Consider the following 25,223-nt stretch of genomic DNA (forward strand, 5'->3'; position numbering starts at 1 on the left):
CTGGGCAGTGGCAGCATCCTGCATTCATTGCAAGGCTTTGGACTAATTTGAAATGATTCTATTGTGACTGACAGAAAAACCACAATAGATAGAGAATTTTAACATGTGGATGATCCAGAATGCTAATTGGAATGGGGAGAAAAAAACCAGTATAGGTCAAAGCCCTGAAGTGGAAGACTTGGAAGGCACAGTGAGCCTTCTCAGGAGCCTGATGCATGATAGCAGGTTATTGGGAGGAATGTGGACAGTGGCACACACACGTGCATGGACCTACAGAGTAGTGTGGTCTCCTGCTATCTATGAGCCAGACGCCACTGGTTTTGATTCAATAGGATGAGAGATTTGATTAATACACAACACATACTTACTATATGGGATGGGTGTGTATGTGATTTTAAATGTGATCAAGTTTCCAATAGTGCTTTGACCTAGAATTTTTTTCCTATTTTAGTTAGTATTCTAATTCACTCACATTTAAAATTTAAGTCTGTACCAGTGTTGGTTCACAGGTCATGACTGAACTGGACTGCACCAGTTTGAAACTCTGCCTGGGTGTCTGAGGTGTGATCATCAGCAGGTTTGTGGGCTGGAAGTACATGAGTAAAATGGAGAGGGGTAGGAGGCCGGAAACCACTTAGAAGACCTGGCAATCTGCTTCCTTAAGGATTATAGCCATGCAAGGCCTATGGGGCAGTTCTACTCTACAAGGGTGCTGTCAGTGAGAATCACCTCAATGGTAACAAGGTTTTGTTTCTGCTTTCTTCTTCTTTGTTTTTAAATATGAGTGACTTTTAAAATGTATTATTTTAGAAAATAATAAATAAATAAAATTACTACCTATTAATGAATATTTGAAATAGATTCACCAATTGAAAGGACACCCTCAAACGCCACAAGAAAGTTAATGTATATAGATATTTTTCGAAGCAATACAAAAACTAACTTTATATTTCATAAATTATTATTTCTTCATATAAAGCTTATTTTTCTCATCTCGTCTCATTTGTTACTCTTTCACATCCTCTTGTTGGTCCTGTTTTTTCTTCCTAAATTAGGTTAAAGTTAGAGACCTCCAACAAGATGGATTGACACACTGACTGGAATAACGGGCTTGAGCCTATGAGAGATTGTGAGGATGGCATAGGTTAGGGCAAGATTCAAATTTACTGTTCACAGGGTTGTTATGAGTTAGAGTCAACTGGATGGTATATTCAACAACTAAATCAATTCTGTCAATTTTATTCTTTTAACAATCAATCAAATGGTACAATATTAATTTATGATTTATTTCTCTCAGTATTTGGGGTATGAGAGTTCTTTGAAGCTTTCTATGCTACTTTTATCTTCTTTTGTTCTCTGGTTATTACTGTTTGATATGTCTTACATATAGCAAAGGGATAGGCATATATGAGTCACTATTACAATCTTAACTTTTAAAAAACATTTTATAGTAGAATACATTGTTTTCAAGAACAGATTCTTTCAATTTCCCACCCCCCCATTAAATTGTACAACCCCATAATTAACCCCCCTCTCCCTGCACATCCTCATCCCTCTGCTTCCACCCTCCCCCAGCACTCTTGGATCCTTATACTCATTCTACAATAATGGTTTTATACAATATCTATCATTGTGAGACTGAGTATGCCGAGTGAACAATCTTACTTTTAAATAGGAAAAATCTAGGAAATATTTTCCCCATGTTAATGTATGTTTGTGTGTGTGTGTGCGCGGAAGCGCGCGCGTATTTGACTCCTAACATTATTCCCAGGGAATACTTCCAAAGACCTTCAAGAAAGCATTGAACATTTCCCCATCTCAGTTAAGGTATCTGTTTTGGGGCCACTGTTCATTTTCCTTTACTTTGAAGGGTTGTAGGAATATAGGTCACTGGTGTTCTCAGGACCCCAATTAGGGAGAGTTTCCTACCTGAAGCAGGATAATCATTGTGAGGAACATATAGAAGCCTGCGAGGGCAACAGGAAGGAAGTACCCACTGGCGTCTGGTACATCGAAGGGAGGGTGTTCTTCAAATGATCCATTCCATAGAGTATGACCTGATAAGAGGCAAAGCCAGGGCAGAATCTCCACTTAATCCTAAAGCTGATCAATTACATCAGCCCTTAACCCATTCTTAGAAACAACTATGTTTGAAGGAACTCATACACATTCTATATGGCATGGCTCTCAATGTGTTTATTTGTCTCTAAAGTGGTCTTTAAGGTTCTTAAAGAACCTTAACTTCAATCCTTTAAGTTTGGAAATTATTTATATTGCAATGAAGCCTTGTTGTATAAAGATTGGAAAAAGGGAAAGGGACATATGTTCTTTTCAGCTATATCGCAGAAATTGAGTGACTTGGGAATCTTGACAGACTTATTTCTTGAACACCCTTCTTGATCATTCATCCATTATACATTTATCCTATATCTATCTATCTGTCCGGAACCCCTATGAACCTGGAGAAAGGATGAAGTCACATAAATGTTGAGGACTTTTGTTTATAGGGTTGTTATGATTCACCTACGACTCAATGGCACTTAACAACAATAACACCAACATAGAGATCAGTTGGCCTAGTGGACAGAAAGTGATGCTACCAAGCCAAAAGTGGGTGACTCTAATCCGCAGCCCTAAGGCCTGTTTTTCATTGTTTTTGTTCAAACATTCTTCTAGGTTGTATAGCCCTGGTGTGTCCACTTGCTGTACAGAGGTAACTTGTGGTTGCTGTGAAGATGAACACTGTGACACTGATGTGTCAAATGCATTAATGTTTACCCATGGTGGACAGTGTTTAGTGGCACTCCCCAATTAAAACAAGCTTGGAAGCAGGAGTGACATCCAGTTCTGTAATACCTTGCCTCCAGAAACCCTATGAACCTGGACAAAGAATAAAAGTCACACAAGTGTTGAGGACTTTTGTTCATAGGGTCCTTATGAGTCGCTTATGACTCTACGACACTTAGCAATAACAACAATTATCTATCTATATCTATCTATCTATCTATCTATCTATCTATCTATCTATCTATCTATCTATCATCTTCTTTCCATCCGTCCAACATTCACTCACCTATCTATCCATTCGTCCACTCTTCAAGTCAACATTGTGTACTCAAGAAGGAATTACCTCGGTCTTGCCTTTAAGGAGTTCCTTACTGTGTTAGAGGGATAGACAAAGAAGAAGAAGAAATCCTATACAGTTTGGCTACATAGACAAGAAATGCTGCACAGACATGCTACATTAGACCCTGACATGCTAAGAGAGTTCTTAGCAACAGGGCCAGACACAGATTGAATGTTTTCTTGTCTGCAAAATAGAGATAATAATGCCCTGAGCATTGAATGAGAGGAAGCCTATTTGACACCTCCTACCGTGATTTCTGAATCCCTAACCTCTCACCTGTTAGTCAACAATCCTACTTTTTTCATACAGGCTAGTGTGTATAACCTAGTGTGTATAACGCTCACAGTCCAGTGACAGCATGCAGTATGTTCTTCAAAAACATCAGCTCCCTTTCCAAGCTTCAGAGGGGAAAAAAGACATAGAGAATGCAGTCTTGTCTGAAGGCTCTTTTGCACCCAAGGACTTGAGTCAATCACATGATACATATTTGAGAAAAGGAGACTTGCAGACATGATGCATTCTGATAATAACATTACAGAGCAGGTGACTAAAGGCCCAACATGTGGCTCAGGGTCATTGTCCTTGAGAAACCATCATAAAAGAAGACGCCTTGAGATATCTTGAAGCCTCGTCAGGTGCTGGGTGGTTAGAAAGGTCTGGGAAGACATCTCAGATAGAGGCCAAAGAAAGATTACCTTTACAAAATCACTGTAAACATGTGGCAAAGAACCTTGAAATGATGCTTGAGAACGTTTACCTCCCTGAGGAACTATGGTCATTCTCACAAAAAGAGAGATCTGTCCCCACCCTATTATTTTCTTAACCCTAATACTATTTTGTTGAACCCTCCCTGCAGATTCTGATTGGCCTGTAGCATGGTGTGACCTCTTTGTTACTAGCTTCTTTTCTATGGAGAAAAAGATGAAATTATCTCAAATGTCCTTTGCGAAGTATACATTGAAACAATGTCCCCAGGGGTGTTTTTGAGGGGTACAGAGGTGCCCGTTGGGGACTGCTCCTCCCACCAACAGTGAGTCACCCTCACACAGAGTGCTGGAGTGTCCTATGGAGACTATGAATTAAAACTCCAGGTCGCACATGTGACTTAATGGGAGGATCTTGACTGTAGGAGAACACAGAATTTCTCTGAGTCCCAGGAAGGTCCTAGTCCATCAGATACCAACTTGCTAGAAACCATGATGGACATGATTCCCAAGTAAGGCAAGTAAAAACACTACTGCTGCTCATGGGTTTTATACCAGCAAGAATTTAGGGATCCAGCACTAGAGTTTCTGCAAACCATGTCCAGAGTGAAGCCGAAGAGCTAGTAGTGGATCAGAGCACCTCTTTGTCTCTATTAAGACCCACTTAAACAGCTCCCAGCTATTCCTACCTAAGCCTGTACATAGCTCTCCAGGTTTCTAGCAATTGTAAAGTTTGTCTCTACTCTGCTTTTGACTAGGACTTTATTCCTAGCTTCATGCTTGCATCACCAAACAGCCAATTATTCCTCTGCATAAATGATTCTCTGCTTACAAATGCTTTGCATGTGCCATTTCTGGGGCAAAGAATGACCTCTTTCTCCTCACTGCAGCCTATTCTGTCCTACCCTTATCCTTGTCCCACCTACTACCTCCTCTGGCAAACTCCTAACTACAATTCCAATTCAATTTTAGCACCTATCTCTGTATGGACTACTACTTTGTTCTTTCTGGAACATTCCATACCTATGGCTCCAATGAGGCACATAAGGAAGAGAAGCCCGATGCAGAAGAAGATGTCTGTGTTCATGCGCCGCTCGATCTTGCTGCGTTTGTATCGTGGACCGCTGTTGTTCATCATGGCTTTTGTCTCATGGCCTTTGAGAGAAAATAGGGCAATCAGACCCTGTTTGCCTCTGACCTGGAATGCACCCCCCGCCCCTCTTACAGGAGCTTATGCTGAAAAGGAAGCTTCCTTTTCTAACCAGAACCTGTCCTGCTTCAAAGAGGTTGCTGAGAACAGCTTTAAAGGCCTCACCAAATTTGTCATCAGGTATTTGCTATGCATCCCATGTGCCAGGCAGAGATACTGAGTGCAGGACGTGGAGGTTGTGGTCCGCCCAACGCTAGGCCCAAGCCTCTCCTTTCGGAATTTGAAATGTTGCACAAACTTATGCTCAAATAAAGAGCAGTGAAGTTTAAAACCTACTTGTCTCATTAAATCATCTCTTTTTCCAGCTGGAGACGTTGAGGACCTGAGAGGGGAACGGGTTGGTCGAAACTGAAAGAATAAATTGAAAGCAGAGGCAAACTGAGAAGCAGGCTTTGAGTCCCTTTTTTTCCTTCCCTCCAGCCCAGAGTAGGTACTGTCTCTCTGTTGTGAGAAAATAAAACCTGTTACTGTCACATTGATTCCATCCTACAGTGACACAATTGTCATTTTCCATAGAGTTGCTGAGTATTCTTGGAAAAAGTGCAGCCAGAGTGCTCTTTGGAAGCAAGGATGGAGAAGCTTGTCTGCATATTTAGGGCATGTTGTTAGGAGGGGCTATTCCTTGGACAGGAACATCAAGCTTGGAAAGGTGGACGGTCAGTGAAAGAAAGGAAAACCCTCAACCAGATGGATTGACACAGTGACTGCAGCAATAGATTCAAGTGTGTGAGAGATAATCAAGTTGGCACAGGTTAGGACAGGGTTCAAATCTGTTGTTCAGAGTTGCTATGAGTCATCCTCAACTGACAGTAAGTAACAACAACAGTGTTCACAAAGCTAGAATTTCTACGGAAATAAAGTGCCACATCTTTCTATCATGGAACAGCCAGCAAATCTGAGTCGCTGACTTTTTGGTTAGCAGCTGAACATCTAACCGCTGTACTACCATGGCTCCTTTTAAAGGAAATATGCCTGATCTGAATGATCAAAGCAATCAATATTGAAGGAAAAGAGCAAAGCAGGAGAGCTCACATTTCCTGGTATCAAGACAGGCTGTATAGTCATTGCACTCTAAAAACAGTACATAGAGACCTGTGACACAGAATTGAGAACCCAGAATTGAACTTAGTCATCTTTTCTCAAATGACTTTTCATAAAGTGTCAAAATCCATTCAATAGGAGCAGAAACAGTCTCTTTAATAAGTGGTACTGGCAAAATTTTATATCCGCCTGCAGAAAATGAAATAGAACCTATGCCTCACACCACATACAAAAACTCGCTCAAAATACATCAAAGACCTAAATGTTAAGCCTAAAACTGTACCATTCCTGAAAGACATCATAGGGAGAGAAGTAGGGGACCTAGTTTTTAGTAAAAATAGGATAACAGCTTTTACAAAAAAGCATGAATAGAAGACAAACTAGGTAAATGGGCCTTCATAAAAATGAAAATGTCATCTTCTCAGATGACTTTATTAAAAGAATAAAAAGACAACCTACAGACTGGAAAAATATTTTTAGAGTTTATTTGTACAGTCTAACCTCTAAAATCTGTAGAGAACTGTGACGACTTAAAAACACACAATTTATTCACAAAATAGTCAAAAGATTTGAGCTGAGAACCCTCACCAAAAGGACATCTGTCTAAGATGCCAACAAACACAAAAAAATATTCATAGTCATTAGCCACTAGAGAGATGCAAATCAAAACGGCAATATGATATCATCTTACTCCAGCTAAAAGGGCACAACAAACAGCCCTCCCGGTACCCACCCCAATACACACAGTCAATAAAACACCCTTGTTGTTATCTCCAACAAGTGCTGAGAATGTGGGAAGTTTGGGGAAATGGGGAAATATGAGTGCTTGTTAGTTGTTGGTAACCCTCCTGTGGATTTTCAGAAGGAGAAAGTAGAGAGGAGACTGGCCATCTGGTGGATTCAGGTGGCGTACATCTATAAAGCACACTCGGTGTACTTTGCATCGTCAATGTAATAAGTGAGCAACCAGAGCTCCTTATATGTACTCCATCGTCGTTGTGTGTCGTCAATTAGGAACCAATCCATAGCTGACCCTCCAGCAAATTTTCAGAGACAATGAATTGCATGTGATTGATTTGAAATAGTAAGAAAACGGAAAAGAACCAACAGATGAATGACCAAGCAAATTGTAGTATATACATACCATTGCATACTACACACCATAAGAAACAATGGTAAGTCTATGAACCTTGATATAACAAGGATCAACCTGAGGGCATAATGCTAATCATATGAGAAATAATGCTATATAACCCCTTGTTTATAAGATGATAAGAACAGATAAATATTGATGGTAAATTATTGATGATTATGATGAAGGGCAGGAGGTGGGGGAGGACACTTAATTAGAGTTGCTGTTAGGGGCCACCTAGTCAATATTGACTTATAATATTACCCCAGAACAATATATCTGAACCCTGCCCTCTCCTCTTCACCATCTCTAATACCCTTGAGCCCATTGTTCCAGTCACTGTATCAATCTAGCTTGCGGAGGTTTTTTCTTTTTAGTCTCCACCTTTCCTAACATGGTGGTGTCTTTCCTAACATGGTGGTGTCGTTTTCCAAGGGCTGGTCCCTCGTGGCAACATTTACAAAGTATATAAGATGACATTCCACCACTCATGCTTGCAAGGAGCACCTTGGTTTCTTCCACGACAGACTTGTGATCGCTTCCAGATCTACATCAATTTGTTGAAATATGTCAATTGGTATGCCATCAATTCCTGGGGGTTATTTTTTTTGCCAGTGCCTTCAATGCAGTTTGAATTTACTAGATCAGTGTGGTAAAATGAATTAAGTGATATGATTCTGTTCTCCATTGTTTTTGTAGATGTTAGATGCTGTAAACTTAATTATAACTCATAGCAATCTTACCAACAACAGGTCTATCACCCTATCCTGTGCCATCCTTATGATATCAGTCATGCTCAAGCCCATTGTTGAACTCATTGTGTCAATCCATCTTATTTTTTTAAAAAAACTAAACCCATCCTACAAACTGAAGCAGTAGAGAACATAGGATCCCATGAGACTATCATCTCAAGACATTCTTTCAGCCTAGAACCAAACCTCTCGAGAGCATCATTTAGTGAAATGGCAGAGTGATGCACAAAGTATAGTGTCCATAAGAGAGATACCTTTCTTAAAAACCATCAGTATGAGTCTAAAAAGTCAATAATTTCTTAAAAGCAAAGATAGGAAGGTAAGGGTACAGGAACACTAGAGTACCATAGGGATAACAAACAGAACACAATTAAAAGAGTATTGACAGTCTGTCTCAAATGTAATTAATATTGCCAGTTTATAAAGAAATTGTCAAATGGGAACTTGTATTGCTGTGAAAACTTATACTAAAACTTTAGTAACATTTTATTGAAAAAAAAAGATAAAATAGGCTTGCAATAATAATCCTGAACATTTCTTTAGCACATATGAGCTAAGCCCTGTTATTAGATTTTCTTTTTGTTTTTCATGTTTTTTTTTAAAAAAAAATATGATGTTTACAAAAGTTTACAGAAAAGTTGAATTTTCATTCACTTATTGCTGCACATTTTCCTCCCTACCCATCTCAGTTCACTTATTTATTTTTTAAAAAAAATCCATTTTTTGTTGCACAATTTTCTCCCTGCCTCTCACCCCTCCCCAGTCCACTTTGCAATGCACCTCTTATTCTGGACTGTTATACAAATAATGCGTAATCATCTATTTTTTTAAACAGTTCTTTCCTTCCTCTGTTCCAATGCAGTGCTCATTATCTATGCTCTCTTTTCTTAGTTTTCTCCCAACCCTCTATGTCAGTCCTGTTATATAACAGTGGTCTGTGTTATGCAATTATACCTTTAGTTTTCACTCAGTCCTAAAAGGAAGGGACTATTATTTTCCCCATTTTGGAAATGAAGGAACAAGAACAAAGATGTTATATCATTGTTGGTGGCAGAGGCAGGATGGGAACCCAGTAGCCTCCAGGGATCCTGGGTGGAACTAACAGACTTTGGCAGGGCTTCAAAAACTACTTATAGGCTGAAAGAGCAAATGTGTGGTAAACAGATTGTTTTTGTTTTACTGGGATTCAGTCAGCTTAGTCTGTTTCAATTGCTAATGGCTCTGCTAAGACTCTTCTTTTAGACACATCCTCTGTCAAGCCAGGCTGAATTCTTTCTCTTCTAATACATTTAAAAGCTGTTCTAAAGCTAAATAAATGATGATGTATGACATTTTATAGATTGCAAGAACATTTATATCACATTTCTCTTTTTGTCGGAGTCCTACGTTGGTACAGTTAAGTGTTTGACTGCTAACCAAAAGGTTGGAAGTTTGAACCCACCTAGAGGCTTTGTGGGAGGAAGACCTAAATCTGCTTCCAAAAAGTCTGACTTTGAAACCCTTATGAAACACAGTTGTACTCTACATCATAAGAGGTCTCCCTCCATGTGTTAGATTTAACTCCACAGGCAACTGGTTTGTAGTTTTTGTTTTCTCTTGTAAATCAGATTAGCATTTCCATTTTACAAATTAGTAAGAGGCACTTAGAGGGTAAATTACCTGCCCTTGGCCACCTAGTAATCTGGAAGTGGAGCCAACCTGGACCAAAGCTCTTCCAACTCTTTCTTCAAGGCCCAGCAGGGAAGACAATTGTCTACTTTAGTCCCCAGTTTAGAATTCATTCTTCTTGCTCTTTTGCCTGGAATGTTCTTCTATCATTTCTTAACCTGGTGGAAGCTTTCTTGTCTCTTGGATTTCATTGAAATCTCACTTCTTCTCGAAAACATCTCTTGATCTCCTGACTGCTGGTACCAAGGGTGTGGTGTGTGGATCTAAGTAAGATGAAATCATTGCCAGTTTCAATTCTTTCTCTAATTATCATGATGTTGCCTATTGGTCCAGAGATAAGGACTTTTACTTTCTTGACATTGAGATATAATCTATGTTGAAGACTGTAATCTTAGATCTTCTGCAGTAAGCGCTTCAGGTTCTCTTCACTTTTCAGCAAGTAAGGTTGTGTCATGGGCATAAAGCCGTTTGTTGATGTGTCTTCCTCCAACACTTACACTACCATTTTCTTCATAGAATCCAGCTTCACAAATTATTTGCTCAGCATACAAATTGCATAGATATGCAGAAGGGAAACAACTCTGACACTTCCTGATTTTAAACCATGAAGTTTGCCCCTTGTTTCATTTAAACAACAACTTCTGGGTCTCTTAGATTTCATAGGAACACAATTATGAATTCTGGGATTCTCACTCTTCTCAGTGTTAGCCACAGTTTGTTATGATCCACACAGTCAAATACCTTTGAATAGTCAAGAAAACACAGACAAATATTCTTCTGATAGTCTCTGCTTTTAGCTAGAATATAACTGACATCAGCAATGATATCCTTGGTGTCACAGTCTCTTCTAAATCCAGCGTGAACTCCTGGTAGTTCCCTGCTACTGTACTGTTCTAGGCACTTTTGGATGATCTCCAGCAATATTTTGCTTTCATGTTATGTGGATATTATTCTTGATCATTTCAACATTTTGTTGGATTACTTTTCTTGGGAATGGATAAATATAGATCTCTTCCAGCCAGTTGACCAGGAAGCTGTCTTTTAAATTTCCTGGCAGATTGATGAGCACATCCAAGGTTGCAACTATTAGCTGAAACATCAACCAGTGCCCCACCTATTCCTCCGGCTTTATTTTGTGCCAATGTCTTCAACACAGCTTCAACTTCTTCCTTTGTTACCACTAACTTTTATTCACCTGACACTTCCTGAAATTTATCAATGTCAACTTTTTAGAGAAGTTATTCTCTGTATTTCTTCCATCTTCTTTTGATGCTTTCTGGATAATTCAAGATTTGCCCATGGCATCTCTCAGTATTATAATTCAATGTTTGCATTTGTTTTTCAGTTCTTTCCATTTAAGAAATTCCAAGCTAGTTCTTCCCTTTTTATTCTCTGGCCAAAGCTCTTTCTGTGTCAGCAAGCAAGATTGTTGTGTCACCTGCATATTACAAGTTGTTGATGAGTCTTTCTCCACTCCTAATGCCACATTCCTCCTCAGAAAGCCCATCCTCCCGAATGATCTGTTCTGCATATAGATTGAAAAGTTATGGAGACAGACTGACACACTCCTTTCTTGATTTTGAACATGCTGTGGTTCCTTGCTGTGTTCTGACAACGCTTTTTGGTCTGAGTATAGGTTTTGCATAAACACAATCAAATGTCCTGAGATTCCCATTCTCCTCAAGGTTAGCCACAATTTCTTGTGATCCACACATTCAAATACACAATCAACATTCTTGGCATCAACAGTCAGGAAATCAAAAGACAAATTGCACTGGGAAAAATCTGTGGTGAGGGACTTTTCCAGAATACTGAGAAGCAACAATATTAGTCTAGGGACTAAAGTGCTCCTGATCCAGCCATGTCTTTGCAATTACTTGCTATACATCAGAGAGCTGGACAATGACTAAGGATGATAGAAGAAGAATTGATGCCTTTGAGTCGTAGTTCTTGAGAATAGTCTTGAACATACCATGGACTGCAAGAGAACAAACAGGTCTGTCTTGGAGAAGGTAAAACCAAGTTTCTTATTGGAGGCTAAGGTTTTGAAGCTTTGTCTCACATACTTTGGTCATGTGGCCAGGAGAGACTGGTCCTTAGAGAAGGACATCATACTCAGAATGGTGGGGGAACAATGCAGGAGAGGAAGACCCCGGGTGAGATGGATTGAAAAAGTAACTGGAGTAATGAGATAGGTGTGTTGGAATCAGTAAGACTGGCTCAGGACAGGGCAGGCATCAGAGCTGTTGTACAGAGGGTCGCTATAAGTCACAGGTGACTAAAAGACACGTAACAGCAACCTAGCTCTTTGCAGATTTCATTATAATATTTTGCGTTGTCTTCTTGAGCTGCTCTTTGAAATTTTCTATTCAAATCTTTCACGTTTGAACCCTTTTTTTTGCCTTGACTTCATGTTACTCCAATGCAATTTTAATTGTGTCTTCTGAAATCCATTTTGGGATCTCCCCAGCCTTACTTCCTCCCCCTTCCCCCTCTGTCTTTGTAATGATCTTCTGATCGCTTTAAGTATGATATCCTTGCTTTCATCTCATAGCTCATCTTATTTTTGATCATTAATGGATGATTAATACCTCAAACCTATTATTAAATTGGAGTTTTTCAGAGGCAGTAAATCTTGTGGGAAGTGACTGTTCCTCTTTCTTCCATGGACTATCTGGTGGATTTGAACTATGTCCCTTTGGGTTGGTAGTTCAATTCCGTATGAGTAGGCCACCAGCTTTTCCTTATACTAGGGGTTGTAGGACCCCATATAACCCTGTACCTTTCCCTCCTCAGCTGTAGGCCGTTATCCACAGCTCCTTCTAGGTAATGCCACTAAGCCCATGAGTCAAGATTGTCCTTTCCTTGGTGCTACAGTGATAAAAGCATTGCGACCACTAACCAGTTGCCCTCAAAGTTAGCTGTGACTCATAGTGGCCCCATATGTGTCAGTGTAGAACTGTGTTCCAATGAGTTTTCAATGACTGCTTTTTGCACTAGATCATCAGGCCTTTCTTCTGAGGTGCCTGTGGGTGGACTTAAAGTCCAGTCTTTGCTAGTCGCCAACCATGTTAAACACTCACAACAAGAGCTCGTATGACGTGGTCTCTCTCTCATTTCCTTCAAGTCAAAATTGACTCAAAGCTGATCTGCCATTGGCTTTCCAAAGCTGTAAATTGTATGGGGGAGGACTGTCTCAATTACGTAAGTTCTCTGGTAGATTTGAACCACAAGAGAAATGTAGCCTTTGGGTTAACAGTGCAACTGCTTACAGACTATATCATCAGAGCTCCCGTAGGACAGGTTAGAAATGAAAGTATTCATTGAATGAGCTCATGAATGGTGACAGACCCAAGTTTAGGGAAGAACTGAACCCTAATCACTTTGATGTGCAGAATAAACTATAACATAAATACTCAGTTCTAGACGTTGGACGAAATCTTTTAATGATTTTTTTTCTTCTAGAATCCTCACAAAAATTGTATGAGTGAGGTGCTTGTATCATCCCATTTAGGTGACTGAAGCCAAGCTTCGGGATTGCCTGCTTCCCTCCCAACACCACACAGCTAAGAGCTGAGAGCCAAACTGCGACACTGTTTTCGTCAGAGCCTGTCCTCTGGGGCTGCTGAATTGTAACTACTGCGATGCCTCCTCAGGAGTCAAATTAGAAAACGCCAGACACATATTTTCTGTGCAAAATTAAAGAAAACCAATACATCAGCTCCAGCAGTGAATGGCTTTAACACTGTTTAGCTGGTTGCTTTGTGGATTTAAAGTGGCAACAAAACAGTGGGAGTGAACAAACTCTAGGCTTATTAAATGAGACTCAAGTTGTCGCAGTTGTGAGAGGCTCTCAAGGCACCATGGGCTCTTCCAGCTGGTGTCAACACGACCATAGCCTTTCCACCTGCTGAACCTGCACAAAGAGTAGTGAGGCCACCCCACGGTCATCTGCCCCCTGACTCCTGGAAATCTATGTGAACACCTCTTTTCCTTTGTATCAAGAGGGCTGAGTACGCTATTGATTAGTATGTGGACTCTAGCATTAGACAGAGCTCTGGTGACTGGCAGTGTGAATCCACTGTGGATTTGTGGATTGGCTGTCTACTTCTGTGTGATTTACAGCCTTGGGAACCCAACGGAGGGTTAGTCATGAGTCGGTTCCACCTTGACAGCCATGAGGGAACAGAGGGAATCTCAGTAGGTAGACCTGTGGCCTTGAAGGAATTAATCCTTTGCACCTCAACTTCCTCATCCACAGTGGGGTGAGGGGGGCATGGGAAATTAATGGCTGTGTGTACACAGGAGAGGGTGAATCAATACATGTAAACAAAGACTCAGTATTAGTTTTCTGTTACCTTTAAGATATTTCCCGGTAGTCCACAGGAGGAGCTCTGACCTTGCATTCTTGTGACTCACATTATCATAACAGCAGCTGGAAGAAGTACAAGCCTGCACATGGGATCTCTTCCTCTGGAAAGACCAGCTTGGCCTTTCTGGGCCTCTGACTTGAGGGACTCATATGAAGTCCCTTGATAACCCTAATCTAGTCATTCTCAACCAAGGATGATTTCAACCCGCCTCCAGCGGTCACTGACAAAGTCTCAAGAAACTTTTGGTTATCAAACTAGGTAAAGCAAGAATGGCATCTAGGGGGTATAGGCCAGAGATGCTCCCATAATTCTGAGAGGATAGCTCCCTACAACAAAAAACAACCTGGACCAAAATGTCAATAAAATGCCAATGTCAATAACCCTAAACAAACAAAAAAACAAAATCTTGAACTTACAGCTTTCAAATTGAAACTGATCTATAGCTGAACATCCAAGAGGTTTCTAAGGCTGTAAATTGAACAGGAGGTGATTGCCTATCTTTGTCTTTCAGAGTCACTACTGAATTTGAACCACCAGAGGCCTTTGGGTTAGTCATAAACTATGCAATGAATATTACTAGCTCTCCCTGCCTTATACAGAGGAGTAATACTAACTCTGAATCTTATAGTCTCTTGTGGATGAAGTGAGCCATCGTGATTCCGAGTCTCTGTTTTATGAGAAATGGAAAGTGACATGTTGCTTCCCTTTGGAGCTGTTCTGAGGCCTTAGGGAATGACATGGGCCTGGAGGCTGGGGGTCGGAGGAGGGCGGAGAGTGGAAGAATAGTGATAAAGAAAAAGAGAAGAAGCAGCCCAGGGACAATGACCTGCATAGATGACAATGCCAACAGCCACTTCGGTGTTTCTGATGGTGCAGCCTCGAAGCAGAAGACTCTCACTGCCAAAACCAGTCCTGGTCTCGTCAGGATGCTCCCTAAGAAGGAGGAAAGACAGAGGGTGGTTTGATAGCCTCTTCAACTGTCTTTGTTTAGTATCACTAAACCAGAAGAGGTGAGTGGATGTGATCCCTGTCTTCTCTACCAGAGGAGTGGTACCAACTCAAAATCTAGTTTCTTCTCTATTCAAGGAAATGCTTCATTTCTCCCAGGAGGCCTGGGTGAAGGCTACATAATCAGAAGCTTGTTGTCCAACCCTGTGGTGATCATCACTTCATCACAGAGAAGGCTGAAGTATGTGTGAAAAATGTCTTGGCTTCAATTTTCAGTTTGGCCGATAGTGTAAAAACATGAGGAATTGGCTTGTGGTCATAGCAAACTAAAGCTGTGTATATTTTAGAACACTTTCACATGCAGATACATATAGTTACTGGGACCAGAACTCTGGCCGCTCAAGTACCCATGTTCATAGAAGATTCTAGACAGTCTCTTTTTATACTAGAGACGGGCAAGGATACGTCACAGATACTACTGCACTGAGATAACATCATTCACTTGGCCTCTGTCCTGTTCTACCCTTCCCATTCTTCTTGTTGTTGTTGTTATGTGCCATCGAGTCATTTGTGACCCTATGTACAACAGCCTTGAAACCTGCCTTATCCTGTTCCAGCTTTACTGTTTCTGACACACCTACCCTCATTACTCCAGCCACTGTATCAACCCATCTCACCGAAAGTCTCCCTCTTTCTCTCCGTTCCTCCACCCTTCCAAGCATGAGGTCCCTCTCCAAGCACAGGTCTCTCCTTGCAACATGTCCAAAGTATGTCAGACGAAGCCTCAGAATCCTTGCCTCCCAGGAGCAGCCTGGTTTCACCCTCTTTAGGACGAACCTGTTTGTCCTCCTGGCTGTCTATAGTATAATCAACACTCTTCTCCAGCACCACAGCTCAAAGGCATCAATTCTCTATCATCCCTAGTCATTGTTCAGCTCTCTGACACATAGAAAGCAATTATATAGACTACGGCTTGGATCAGGGACACCTTAGTCTCATGACTGACATTGTTGCTCTTCAGTACTCTGGAGAGGTCCCTGACAGTTGACTATTCCAATGCAATTCATCTCTTGATTTCCTGGCTGCTGGTATCAAGAGTGTTGATTGTGGAGCCAAGCAAACGAAACTGTTGACTCTCTCAATCTTCACCCCTTAGTCTTCTGTAAAATATATAAACCCCAAAGGATAGGAAAATTAGCCTTTGTTACTAATTTTGGAAGGCAGCTTCTTAAGAAAGAGAAGAGAAGAGGAGAAGAAAAATATGTAACATATGGCACGATTATTCCTCTAGTCGGAAGGAATATCACTGTTTCCACCTCACACTAGAAATTTCTGAGTCCAGGCCACTCCCAGTTTTTTGCAGTTGTCTGGTCCGTATTCTTCCTCCTGTTGTTATTCTTTAGGAATTTTTACTTACTTCTTGAAAAAAAAAATAATTTAAAGAAAGAATTATCTGAACTTTGAGAGTTTTCTTCCTGGTGTTTATTTCATTTTTCAAATTTTTGGCTATAATCTATTAGACCATCAATTGCTCCACTAGCCTAGCAGAAGAGCAGGTCTAGCCAAAATTATAAAAATGACTTGAGTTTTACTCAATTTTCCCCCCTTCCGCTCTGTCCACTATTCTCTTCTGTAATCCCTTTTAGAGTGGTCAACAGTAGTAGTGGGGCATCACTCAGTTCTTTCAGTCTCATGGTCATGGGGTTGAGGCTCCCACAGACAAATTCATCCAGAACAGAGCAAAGTGAAGAACATCAAAGACATATTGAAACAATTTGCCCATATGACTAAAGGACTGTTGACCACTCTAAAAGGGATTACGAAAGAGAATCCTGGACAGAGTGGAAGGGGGGAAATGGAGTAAAACTCAAAGTCATTTTTTATAATTTGACTAGATATCTATATTTGTCCCCATCCCAAAGAAAGCTGACTCAACAGAGTGTGGAAACTATAGAACAATATCATTGATTTCACATGCAAGCAAGATTCTACTGAAGATTGTCCAAAAATGACTGGACCAGCACATCAGCAGAGAACTGCCAGAAGTCCAGTCTGGGTTTAGAAGGGGTCGTGGTACTAGGGATATTGTAGCTGATGTTAGATGGATCTTGGCTGAAAGCACAGAATACCAGAGGAATGTCTATCTGTGTTTCATTGACTATGCAAAGGCGTTTGACTGTGTGGATCATTACAAACTGTGGCTGACTCTGAGAAGAATGGGAATCCCAGAACACTAGATCATGCTAATGTGAAACCTATACTTGGACGCGGAGGCAGTCGTCAGAACAGAGCAGGGTAACACTGCATGGTTCAAAATTGGGAAGGGCGTACGCCAGGGATGCATCCTGTCTCCATGCCTTTTCAACCTATATGCAGAACAGATTATCCGGGAGGCTGGGGTCTATGAGGAGAAATGTGGGGTCAAGATTGGTGGATGATTTATCAACAATCTGCGTTATGCAGATGACACAACCCTGCTTGCTGAAACTGAAGAGGACCTGAAGCACCTGCTGTAGAGGGTCAAGGACTGCAGCCTCCAACATGGATTAAGGCTCAATGTCAAGACGGCAAAGGTTCTCACCACTAGACCAATTGGCAGCATCAGGATGGATGGTGAAGAGATTGAGATTGCACACAGCTTTATTTTGCTTGGATCCACAGTCAACACTCTTGTCTCCAGTAGCCAGAAAATTAAAAGGCACATTGCCATGGGAAAGTCTGCTGTTAGGGACCTTTTCAAAGTACTGAAGAGCAATGGTGTCTCTCTGAGACTAAGGTGTGTTTGATACAGGCCATGGTCTTCACAATCACTTGTTATGGAGAATTGGACAATGACCAAGGAGGATAGATGGAGAATTGATGCCTTTGAGCTGTGGTGCTGGAGAAGAGTATTGAGAATACCATGGACATCTAGGAAAACAAATAGATTCGTCCTGGAAAGGGTCAAACCAGGTGGCTCCTTGGAGGCAAGGATTCTGAGGCTCCGTCGAACATACTTTGGACATGTTGTGAGGAGAGACCGGTTCTTGGAGAAAGACATCATGCTTGGGAGGGTGGAGGGACAGCTCAGGAGGGGAAGGCCCTCTATGAGGTGGATTGATTTAGTGACTGGGGTAATCGGGATGGGTGTGTCAGAGGCAGTGCGATTGGCACAGGACAGAGCAGAGTTTAGGGCTGTTGTATGTAGGGTTTCTATGAGTCGCAAGTGACTCGACGGCACATAACAACAACAACAACAACAACTTGTAAGCCTTAAAGACCCTCATGTCTACTCACCAGAGTTTCTGATCATAAATACTTCATTTCTCTAGGTACTGTTTGTAGTGTTTCACATCTAATAGCTCAGTTAAGCTTCATGACAGTGTTATGAGAGAGGTCAAGTTATCGTGTTCACTTTGTTGATACTGAAACTGAGGTAAGTTCATAGGTTAGTAATGGAAGAATGAACATTTAAGTGGAGTAAGTATGACCTCAGAATATAATATTGGTGCTTGATATGATTTTTAGTATAACTATTCCTTGCTTTGTCTATAAAGTGTATCCCTTTACTTTATTGAACTTGACTCTCATAGCTCAAAGAGATTAGCAGATCTTGTGAAAAAGGTGAAGCTCAGAGAGGCTAAGAAAACTTTCCAAAACCATATGCCCAGTTCATGGGACATCTTAGGATTTGGGAATCTAGGCCACAGGCACCGAGCCTAATGTGGTATCAATAGAGTTGTTGTTAGGTGCTGTTGAGTTGAGTACACCTCATAGTGACCCTATGAATAACACATTTGAGGTCTGTCTTATCTTGTGCCATCTTCATACTCTACTGTGTCAAACCACCTTTCCAATGATGTCTTTCTCCAAGGAGTAAACTCTCCTAGAAATATGCTCAAAGCATGTGAGGCAAAGCTTCCTCGTCATTGCCTCCAACTGCACTCTAACTGCACCTTCTCTAAGACACACCTGTTTGTTCTTTTGCCAGTCCATAAGATATTCATTACTCTTCTTCAACATCATAGTTCAAAGGCATCAATTCTTCTGTCATCCCTATTCATTGTCCTGCTCTCAGATGCATAGCAAGTGATTAAAAAGACCATGTCCTGAATTATGTGCAAATTAGTCCTCAATCTGACATCACTGCTCCTCAATAATTTGGAAGAATCCCTACCTACAGATTTCCCAGTGCAATATGTCTCCTGATCTCCTGTGTGCTGATTCCAAGTGTATTGATTGTGAATCCAAATAAGATGAAGTACGTGACAATTACAATCTTTTCTCCATCCACCATGATGTTGCCTATCAGTCCAGGGGTGAGGATTTTTGTTTTCTTGTCCTTGAGATGCAATCCAAATTGAAGGCTACAGTGTTTAGTCTTTTGCAACAAGTGATTCAAGTCCTCCATTTCAGTAAGCCAAGTTGTAACATCTTGCATCTCTAGAGTGATATGGTGGTGGTGCGTATTATAGAGTCAGAACCTACCCATAGGTGACCCTCCTGTGGGTTTTCAGAGGCAGTTAATCACACCAGAGGAGATTGCCCACCTTTATCCCGAGGAGCAGCTGGTGGCCTCAAACCACAGCACAGCTTCTTGTCACTAGGCCACCAGAGCTCCCTATCCCTAGAGTAAGGCTCCCTAAATATAGTAAATATAAATAAATATAAAAATAAAATAAATATATAAATATTTATATATTGTAATATATATTATATATATATATATAATATAGTAACCTAAATCAGAAAGTCATTTCCACTTTCAATTTTTCTGAATTTATCTGGCAGAATGTCTTGGTTTGGTGGTGCTGGTATATCACGAGCCCTTTTCTGACACCTATCTCCCTTACTTTTTAATACAAATAACTTTGGCAAACAAGAGTCTGTAATTGGAATAGAATGACACTCTTTCGATTTAACTGTACCAATTTTCACTCTTACTTCCCATGAATGGCAAGTGATACTAGTTTCCCATAGGGCCAGAGATATAAATTCTATTTTTGAAATAAATTTAAGGAAAAGGAGTAAACTTTTTAAAATAAATAAATAATAGATGTTTTATGAATGTGCTACAAAATGTAAAGATTGGGAAAGAATGGTGAAAGTTCAGGACACATCGTCACTGTCTCTCCCTGTGGAGGAGGGTGCTGGCAGCAAGCAGAATAATGAATGAATCTTGAATGCTTCCCTGTCGGTTTCTTATGGCAGAAGTAAAATGTTTATGATGTTCCAAGGGGATAGTATGTGATAAAAGCTTCTGCCTCTCCCAGCTGTAACACTCCTTTTCACTGCAAGATAGAAAGGGCTAGCTAGTGCATGGATACCACTGTTCTATGTCAGGCTTTGTTTATAGGACGTTCTATTTGAACGACTCTAGAGCAGCGATTCTCACCTTCATCTCTATTAATGTTTCGGACAAGATAATCCTTTGCTGTAAGGGCTGTCTAGTGTGTTGTAGGATGTTAGCAGCATCCTTAGCCTCTATCCACTAAGTGCCAGATGCACCTTCAGTTATGACAAATAAAAGCATCTCCAGATACTATCAAATAGATATGGGGGTGAAGTGAGGGGTAGGAAAATTGCCCTGGGTTGAGAATCTGCTCTAAAGGATATTTTTGGTTGTTGTTGAAACGTTGCATTTTCAAATCTTAACACCGTTATTGAATCTTTAAAGCAAAACACTCAAAGTGATTGGTCTTCTAGCCAGTCTGGGTAGTCACAAGGAAACCTCTTGCTCAAGAAAAGGGTCCTAGGCATCTGTGGATGCTGGAGCGGAGGGCATTCTCCTTGCAGAGCAGAAGATGCAGGGCCACCTGGAGAAATGGACTTGAGCTCATGGATTGACGATGGGACTGACTGGTTGGTGAGGTTTAGCCATGAAGTCCAGGCATATGGTGAAAATTCATCTCTAGGGATAGCAACCAGAGAGGGGAGATCCTGGGTTGAGCAGGTTGGGAAAGTTCTACCCTGTAATCCATCTCTGAGATGGGTGGGCCAAGCCCAGGTTGAAAGCAGAGCAAGGCTGGCTGCTGGCACAAGCCCCTGCCAGAGAAATGGTCATAAATAGAAGCCCAGCTAGACTTGCCAGGAAGTAAGGAGAACGACTCAGGCATAAGTGACTTGGTATGAGCCAGCTCCACAAACCTCAGCCATGGGGTGCACTCTACTAGAGCAAGTGGCCAACTCTACCTCTCTAGATGGCTGCAGTGAGCAGCTCCACTTTAGAGTGAGTCCACATCTCCACATCCTTCTTTGTCTTCACCTGCTCTTTCTGTGTGAATGTTGAAAGAAAATTTGCCTTTAAAAGATCCTCCCTGTATTATCTTGTTCTTACCCTTTCCTCTCTCATATTTTTCCTCATTGTATCTTATATGATCTCAGATAATAGGGGCAAAGAGACGGCATTGACATCCATGACACTCAGAGACTTGCAGACCGCGCTTCAGACCTATTGGTAGAGCAGACCCCATACCATGGTTGAGCTCAGTCTGCAGAGCTATGGATAAGGCACTGGAGATAGAGACAAATCATCTGAACTTAAGTCCTGACTTTATCTCATACCTGTTATGTTGTGACTTTGAGTGAATCTTGAAAATGTCTTGTTATGTGCCATCAAGTCAGCTGCAACTCATAGCGACCCTATACAGATTTGTTCTGACCTTGTCCTATCTTGAGCTAATCTTGTTGTCTACAATAGACCTAATCCCATTTCTTCAGTCACTGAGTCAATCCACCTCATTCTGGGTCTTCCTTTCCTGCATTGTCCCTCCACCCTTTTAAACAGGTTGTCTCCTCTCCACGTGCCCAATGTATGTGAGCCAGAGCTTCAAAATCTTTGCCTCGAGGGAGCAGCCTGGTTTAACCCTCTCCAGGACTGACCTGTTTGTTCTCCTGGAAGTCTTCAACTCTCTTCTCCCTATTCTCCATCACTACAACTCAAAAGCACTCATTCTTCTTCTATCATCTTTAGTCATTGTCCAGCTCTTTGATGCCTGGTAAGTCATTACAAAGATCATGGTGCACCTTTGTCTCCAGACTGACACCATTGCTCTTCAGTACTCTAGAGAGGTCCTCGACAACAGGTTTTCACAATGTGTTTTGTGTTTTAATTTCCTGACTGCTACTGCAAAGAGTTTTGATTGTGGAACCAAGCAAATGGAAATTGGATCGCCAAGAGAGCAATCAGGTCTGCCTCAGAGAGAGTGAAACCAAGTTTTTCCTTGGAAGCTAGGATTTTGAAACTCTGTCTCACATTATGCGCAAGTGGCCAGCAGGGACTAGTCCTTGGAGAAGGACATCTTGCTCAGAAAGGTGGAGGGACAGTGTAAGAGAGGAAGACCCTGGATGAGATGGATTGACACAGTAGCCGGCGTGATGAGGGTAAGTGTGTAGGAGTCAGTGAGACTGGCTCAGGACAGGGCAGGCTTCAGAGTTGTTGCACACAGGGTCCCTATGAGTCACAGGCAACTTGATAACACATAACAATAATAACAACAACATAGTAGCAGTCATCATTAAAATAATATTTACATGGTGCCAAGTAAGAAAGAGTACTGAATATCCTATGGATTACCACAAGAACAACCAGATCTATCCTGGAAGAAGTGCTATTAGGCTGATCCTTACTTGCAAGGATGGTGAGACTTGGTCTCACATGTTTGATCATGGTGTCAGAAGGGACCAATCCTTAGAAAAGGGCACCATGCTGAGAAAGGTGGAAGATCAGAGTAGGAGAAGCAGACCTTCGGTGAGATGGGATGACACAATGAATGCAAAAATGTGACTTAAGCACATTGGGGATTGGGAGGGCAGCTCAGCGTCAGCAACGTTCCAATCTTCCACTATGAGTCAGAGTCGACTTGAGAGTGCCTAACAGCAACAGGTAAGTAAGTGCTTTGAAAATGTTAAACCATTTAATTACTAGAAGAAAAAGGAGTTATTATACATTTTTAATAATATATTGATCTTTATTTTAGAAAACAAAAGCCATTTACCACTAAGTTGACTTTGATTCTCGTCACCATGAATCAGAGAACTACTTCATAGAGTTTTGGTCTTTTTAAAAAATGTTGTTGTGCACCATCAAGTCAGAACTGACTCATAGCTGACCCTCCAGCGAGTTTTCAGCAGCAGTTAATCACGTGGGAAGAGATTGCCCATCCTTCTCCTGCAGAGCAGCTGATGGATTTGAACAGCGTGTCTTCGGGGTTGTAGCACAGCTTCTTGCTACTAGGCCACCAGAGTAGGGCTTTAAAAAGCTGATTTTTCTTCTGTCGTATACCACCAGGCCTTCTTTTTAAGGCATCTTTGGGTGTTCTCGAACTTCGGATCTTTAAGTTAGCAACACAGCAGGTTACCTGCACTACTAGTGATTCCAATCTTTATTATATTGATATGGAAATGCAGATTCAAAGAAGTTCATTTATTTACACAAGGTAACACAGTTTTTAAGCATAGAACAATATCTTAAACCCAAGTAAGTGGAAATCCAAATCCTGTCTTCTTGACTACAATGCCAGGCAGGCTCTGTGACATAGTGACAAGAAGCTGTGCTGCAGTCACAGAGGCTCGAGGTTTGAATATATCCACTGCTGCATGGAGGAAGGATTGGCAATCTCTTCCCAGGCAATTTACTCCCTTTGAAAACCTGCTGGAGGGTCAACTCTGAGTCAGTTTCAATTTGACGACAGACAACAGCAACAATAATTTATATCTGCCTCCTTAGAAACAAGAGCAGTGAGACTTTATCCTACATACTTTGGACATGTTACCAGGAGACACCAATCTCTGGAGAAGGACCTCATGGTTGATAAAGGAGAGGTTTAGCAGAAAAGAGAAAGACCTTCATTAAGATGATGGACAAAGTGAAGGCAACAGTGGGCTAAATATAACAATGATTGCGAGGATGGCACAGGACTGGGCAGTGCTTTGTTCTGTGGTTTATAAGATCGCCACGAGTTGGAACCAACTTGCTGGCATCTAACAACAAGAAAATGATCTTGTTTCTTATGCAATTTCATCAGAGAACCATTATGGTTGTATTTGTTGTGTGCCATCAAGTATAGGAACCGACCCATAGCTGACTCTCCAGTGGGTTTTCAATGGCAGTTGCATGAGAGGAGATTGCCCACCTTTCTCCTGCAGAGCAGCTGGTGGTCTCGAACCGCTTGCCTTCAGGATTGCAGCACAGCTTCTTGCTAGTAGGCCACCAGAGTTCCCTAAAGAACCATTAGTGACTTTAATCTAGCAAGATGATTAATTAACTGCTATGCCAACACCAAATCCATTTCATTTAAGGTCTTTCTCTCCTGTGCTGACCCTCCACCCTTCCAAACATGATGCCCTTCTTCAAGGACTGGGTCCTCCTGGCAACATGCCCAAAGTATGTCACACACAGATTCAAAATCCTTGCCTCCAAGGAACAAGTTGGTTTCACCCACTCCAGGAGAGACTTGTTTGTTTTCTTGGCAGACCACAGTATGTTCAGTACTCTTCTTCAGCATCACAATTCAAAGGTATAAACTTTTCTTCTTTCTTCCTTAATCATTGTCCAGCTCTCTGCTGCATAACCGAGTTAATGCTCATAGGGAGCTATGAGTCATATTCCACTCGATGGCACATAACAACAACAAGTAAAAAAGGTATATCCCAACTTTCTTTAGGTCCCTGGCTCTTTTTCTCCCTCTAATTAAAAGGAATAAAGTTCCACATGTTAGGATGCCACTTCATGAAAATATGTTTTCTAGTTGCAGAGAAGAGATTTATAAGCAGCCCACAGGCATTAGATACTTACATGTAGCCTTTAAATTTGTTGAGGTTGTTGTTGGGTTTCTCACACACAATAGTATTGTGGAAATGCTCCGGTTCGAACTGTGTCTCCTAGGAGAGAGGATTCTGAGGTTATTAAATCAGAGGGATATAGTTTTAATAGGATCATCAGGAGAAATAATCACTGCTGGAACCATTGCAAATAAGGTAATCCCTGCTTTGTCATGCTGAGATAGATGTGTTAGAAGAAAACGTTAAATCCTCATTAAGGAGGAGAAAGTAGATGCAAATGAAAAGCTGGGTGCTAGGCAGAGGGAGATTCTTGCCCTAAATGCTTTCTTTTTTATAAAGGCTCTGTTTGAGTCACTAGATTAGCATTGCCCAACAGAATTTACTGTGAGGATGAAAATATTCTGGATTTGCCTTATCCAACAAGGCAGCCACTAGTCACAAGAAGCTACTGGGTGCTTGAAATGCGTGAGTGATAAACTGTTTGAATAATTTTATTTACTTTTAAT

The 25,223-nt window shown here is 41.2% G+C and overlaps 1 protein-coding gene across 1 annotated transcript in view; it reads right to left on the reverse strand.

The window, feature by feature from the left end:
- ATP10B (ATPase, class V, type 10B) overlaps window positions 1–25,223 on the reverse strand; it is a 175,774-nt gene that overhangs the window by 91,391 nt on the left and 59,160 nt on the right. The window contains exons 4-7 of the mRNA XM_006897041.1: window positions 24,731–24,816; window positions 14,834–14,940; window positions 4,855–4,986; window positions 1,930–2,057 (exon numbers count right to left, since the gene is read on the reverse strand). Of these exons, the coding sequence (XP_006897103.1) occupies window positions 1,930–2,057; window positions 4,855–4,986; window positions 14,834–14,940; window positions 24,731–24,816 (453 nt within the window). The remainder of the gene's footprint in view (window positions 1–1,929; window positions 2,058–4,854; window positions 4,987–14,833; window positions 14,941–24,730; window positions 24,817–25,223) is intronic.

This window comes from Elephantulus edwardii, unplaced genomic scaffold (genome assembly GCF_000299155.1).
Source record: "Elephantulus edwardii isolate Elephantulus edwardi_28Jun2011 unplaced genomic scaffold, EleEdw1.0 scaffold00197, whole genome shotgun sequence".
Classification (NCBI taxonomy): Eukaryota; Metazoa; Chordata; class Mammalia; order Macroscelidea; family Macroscelididae; genus Elephantulus; species Elephantulus edwardii.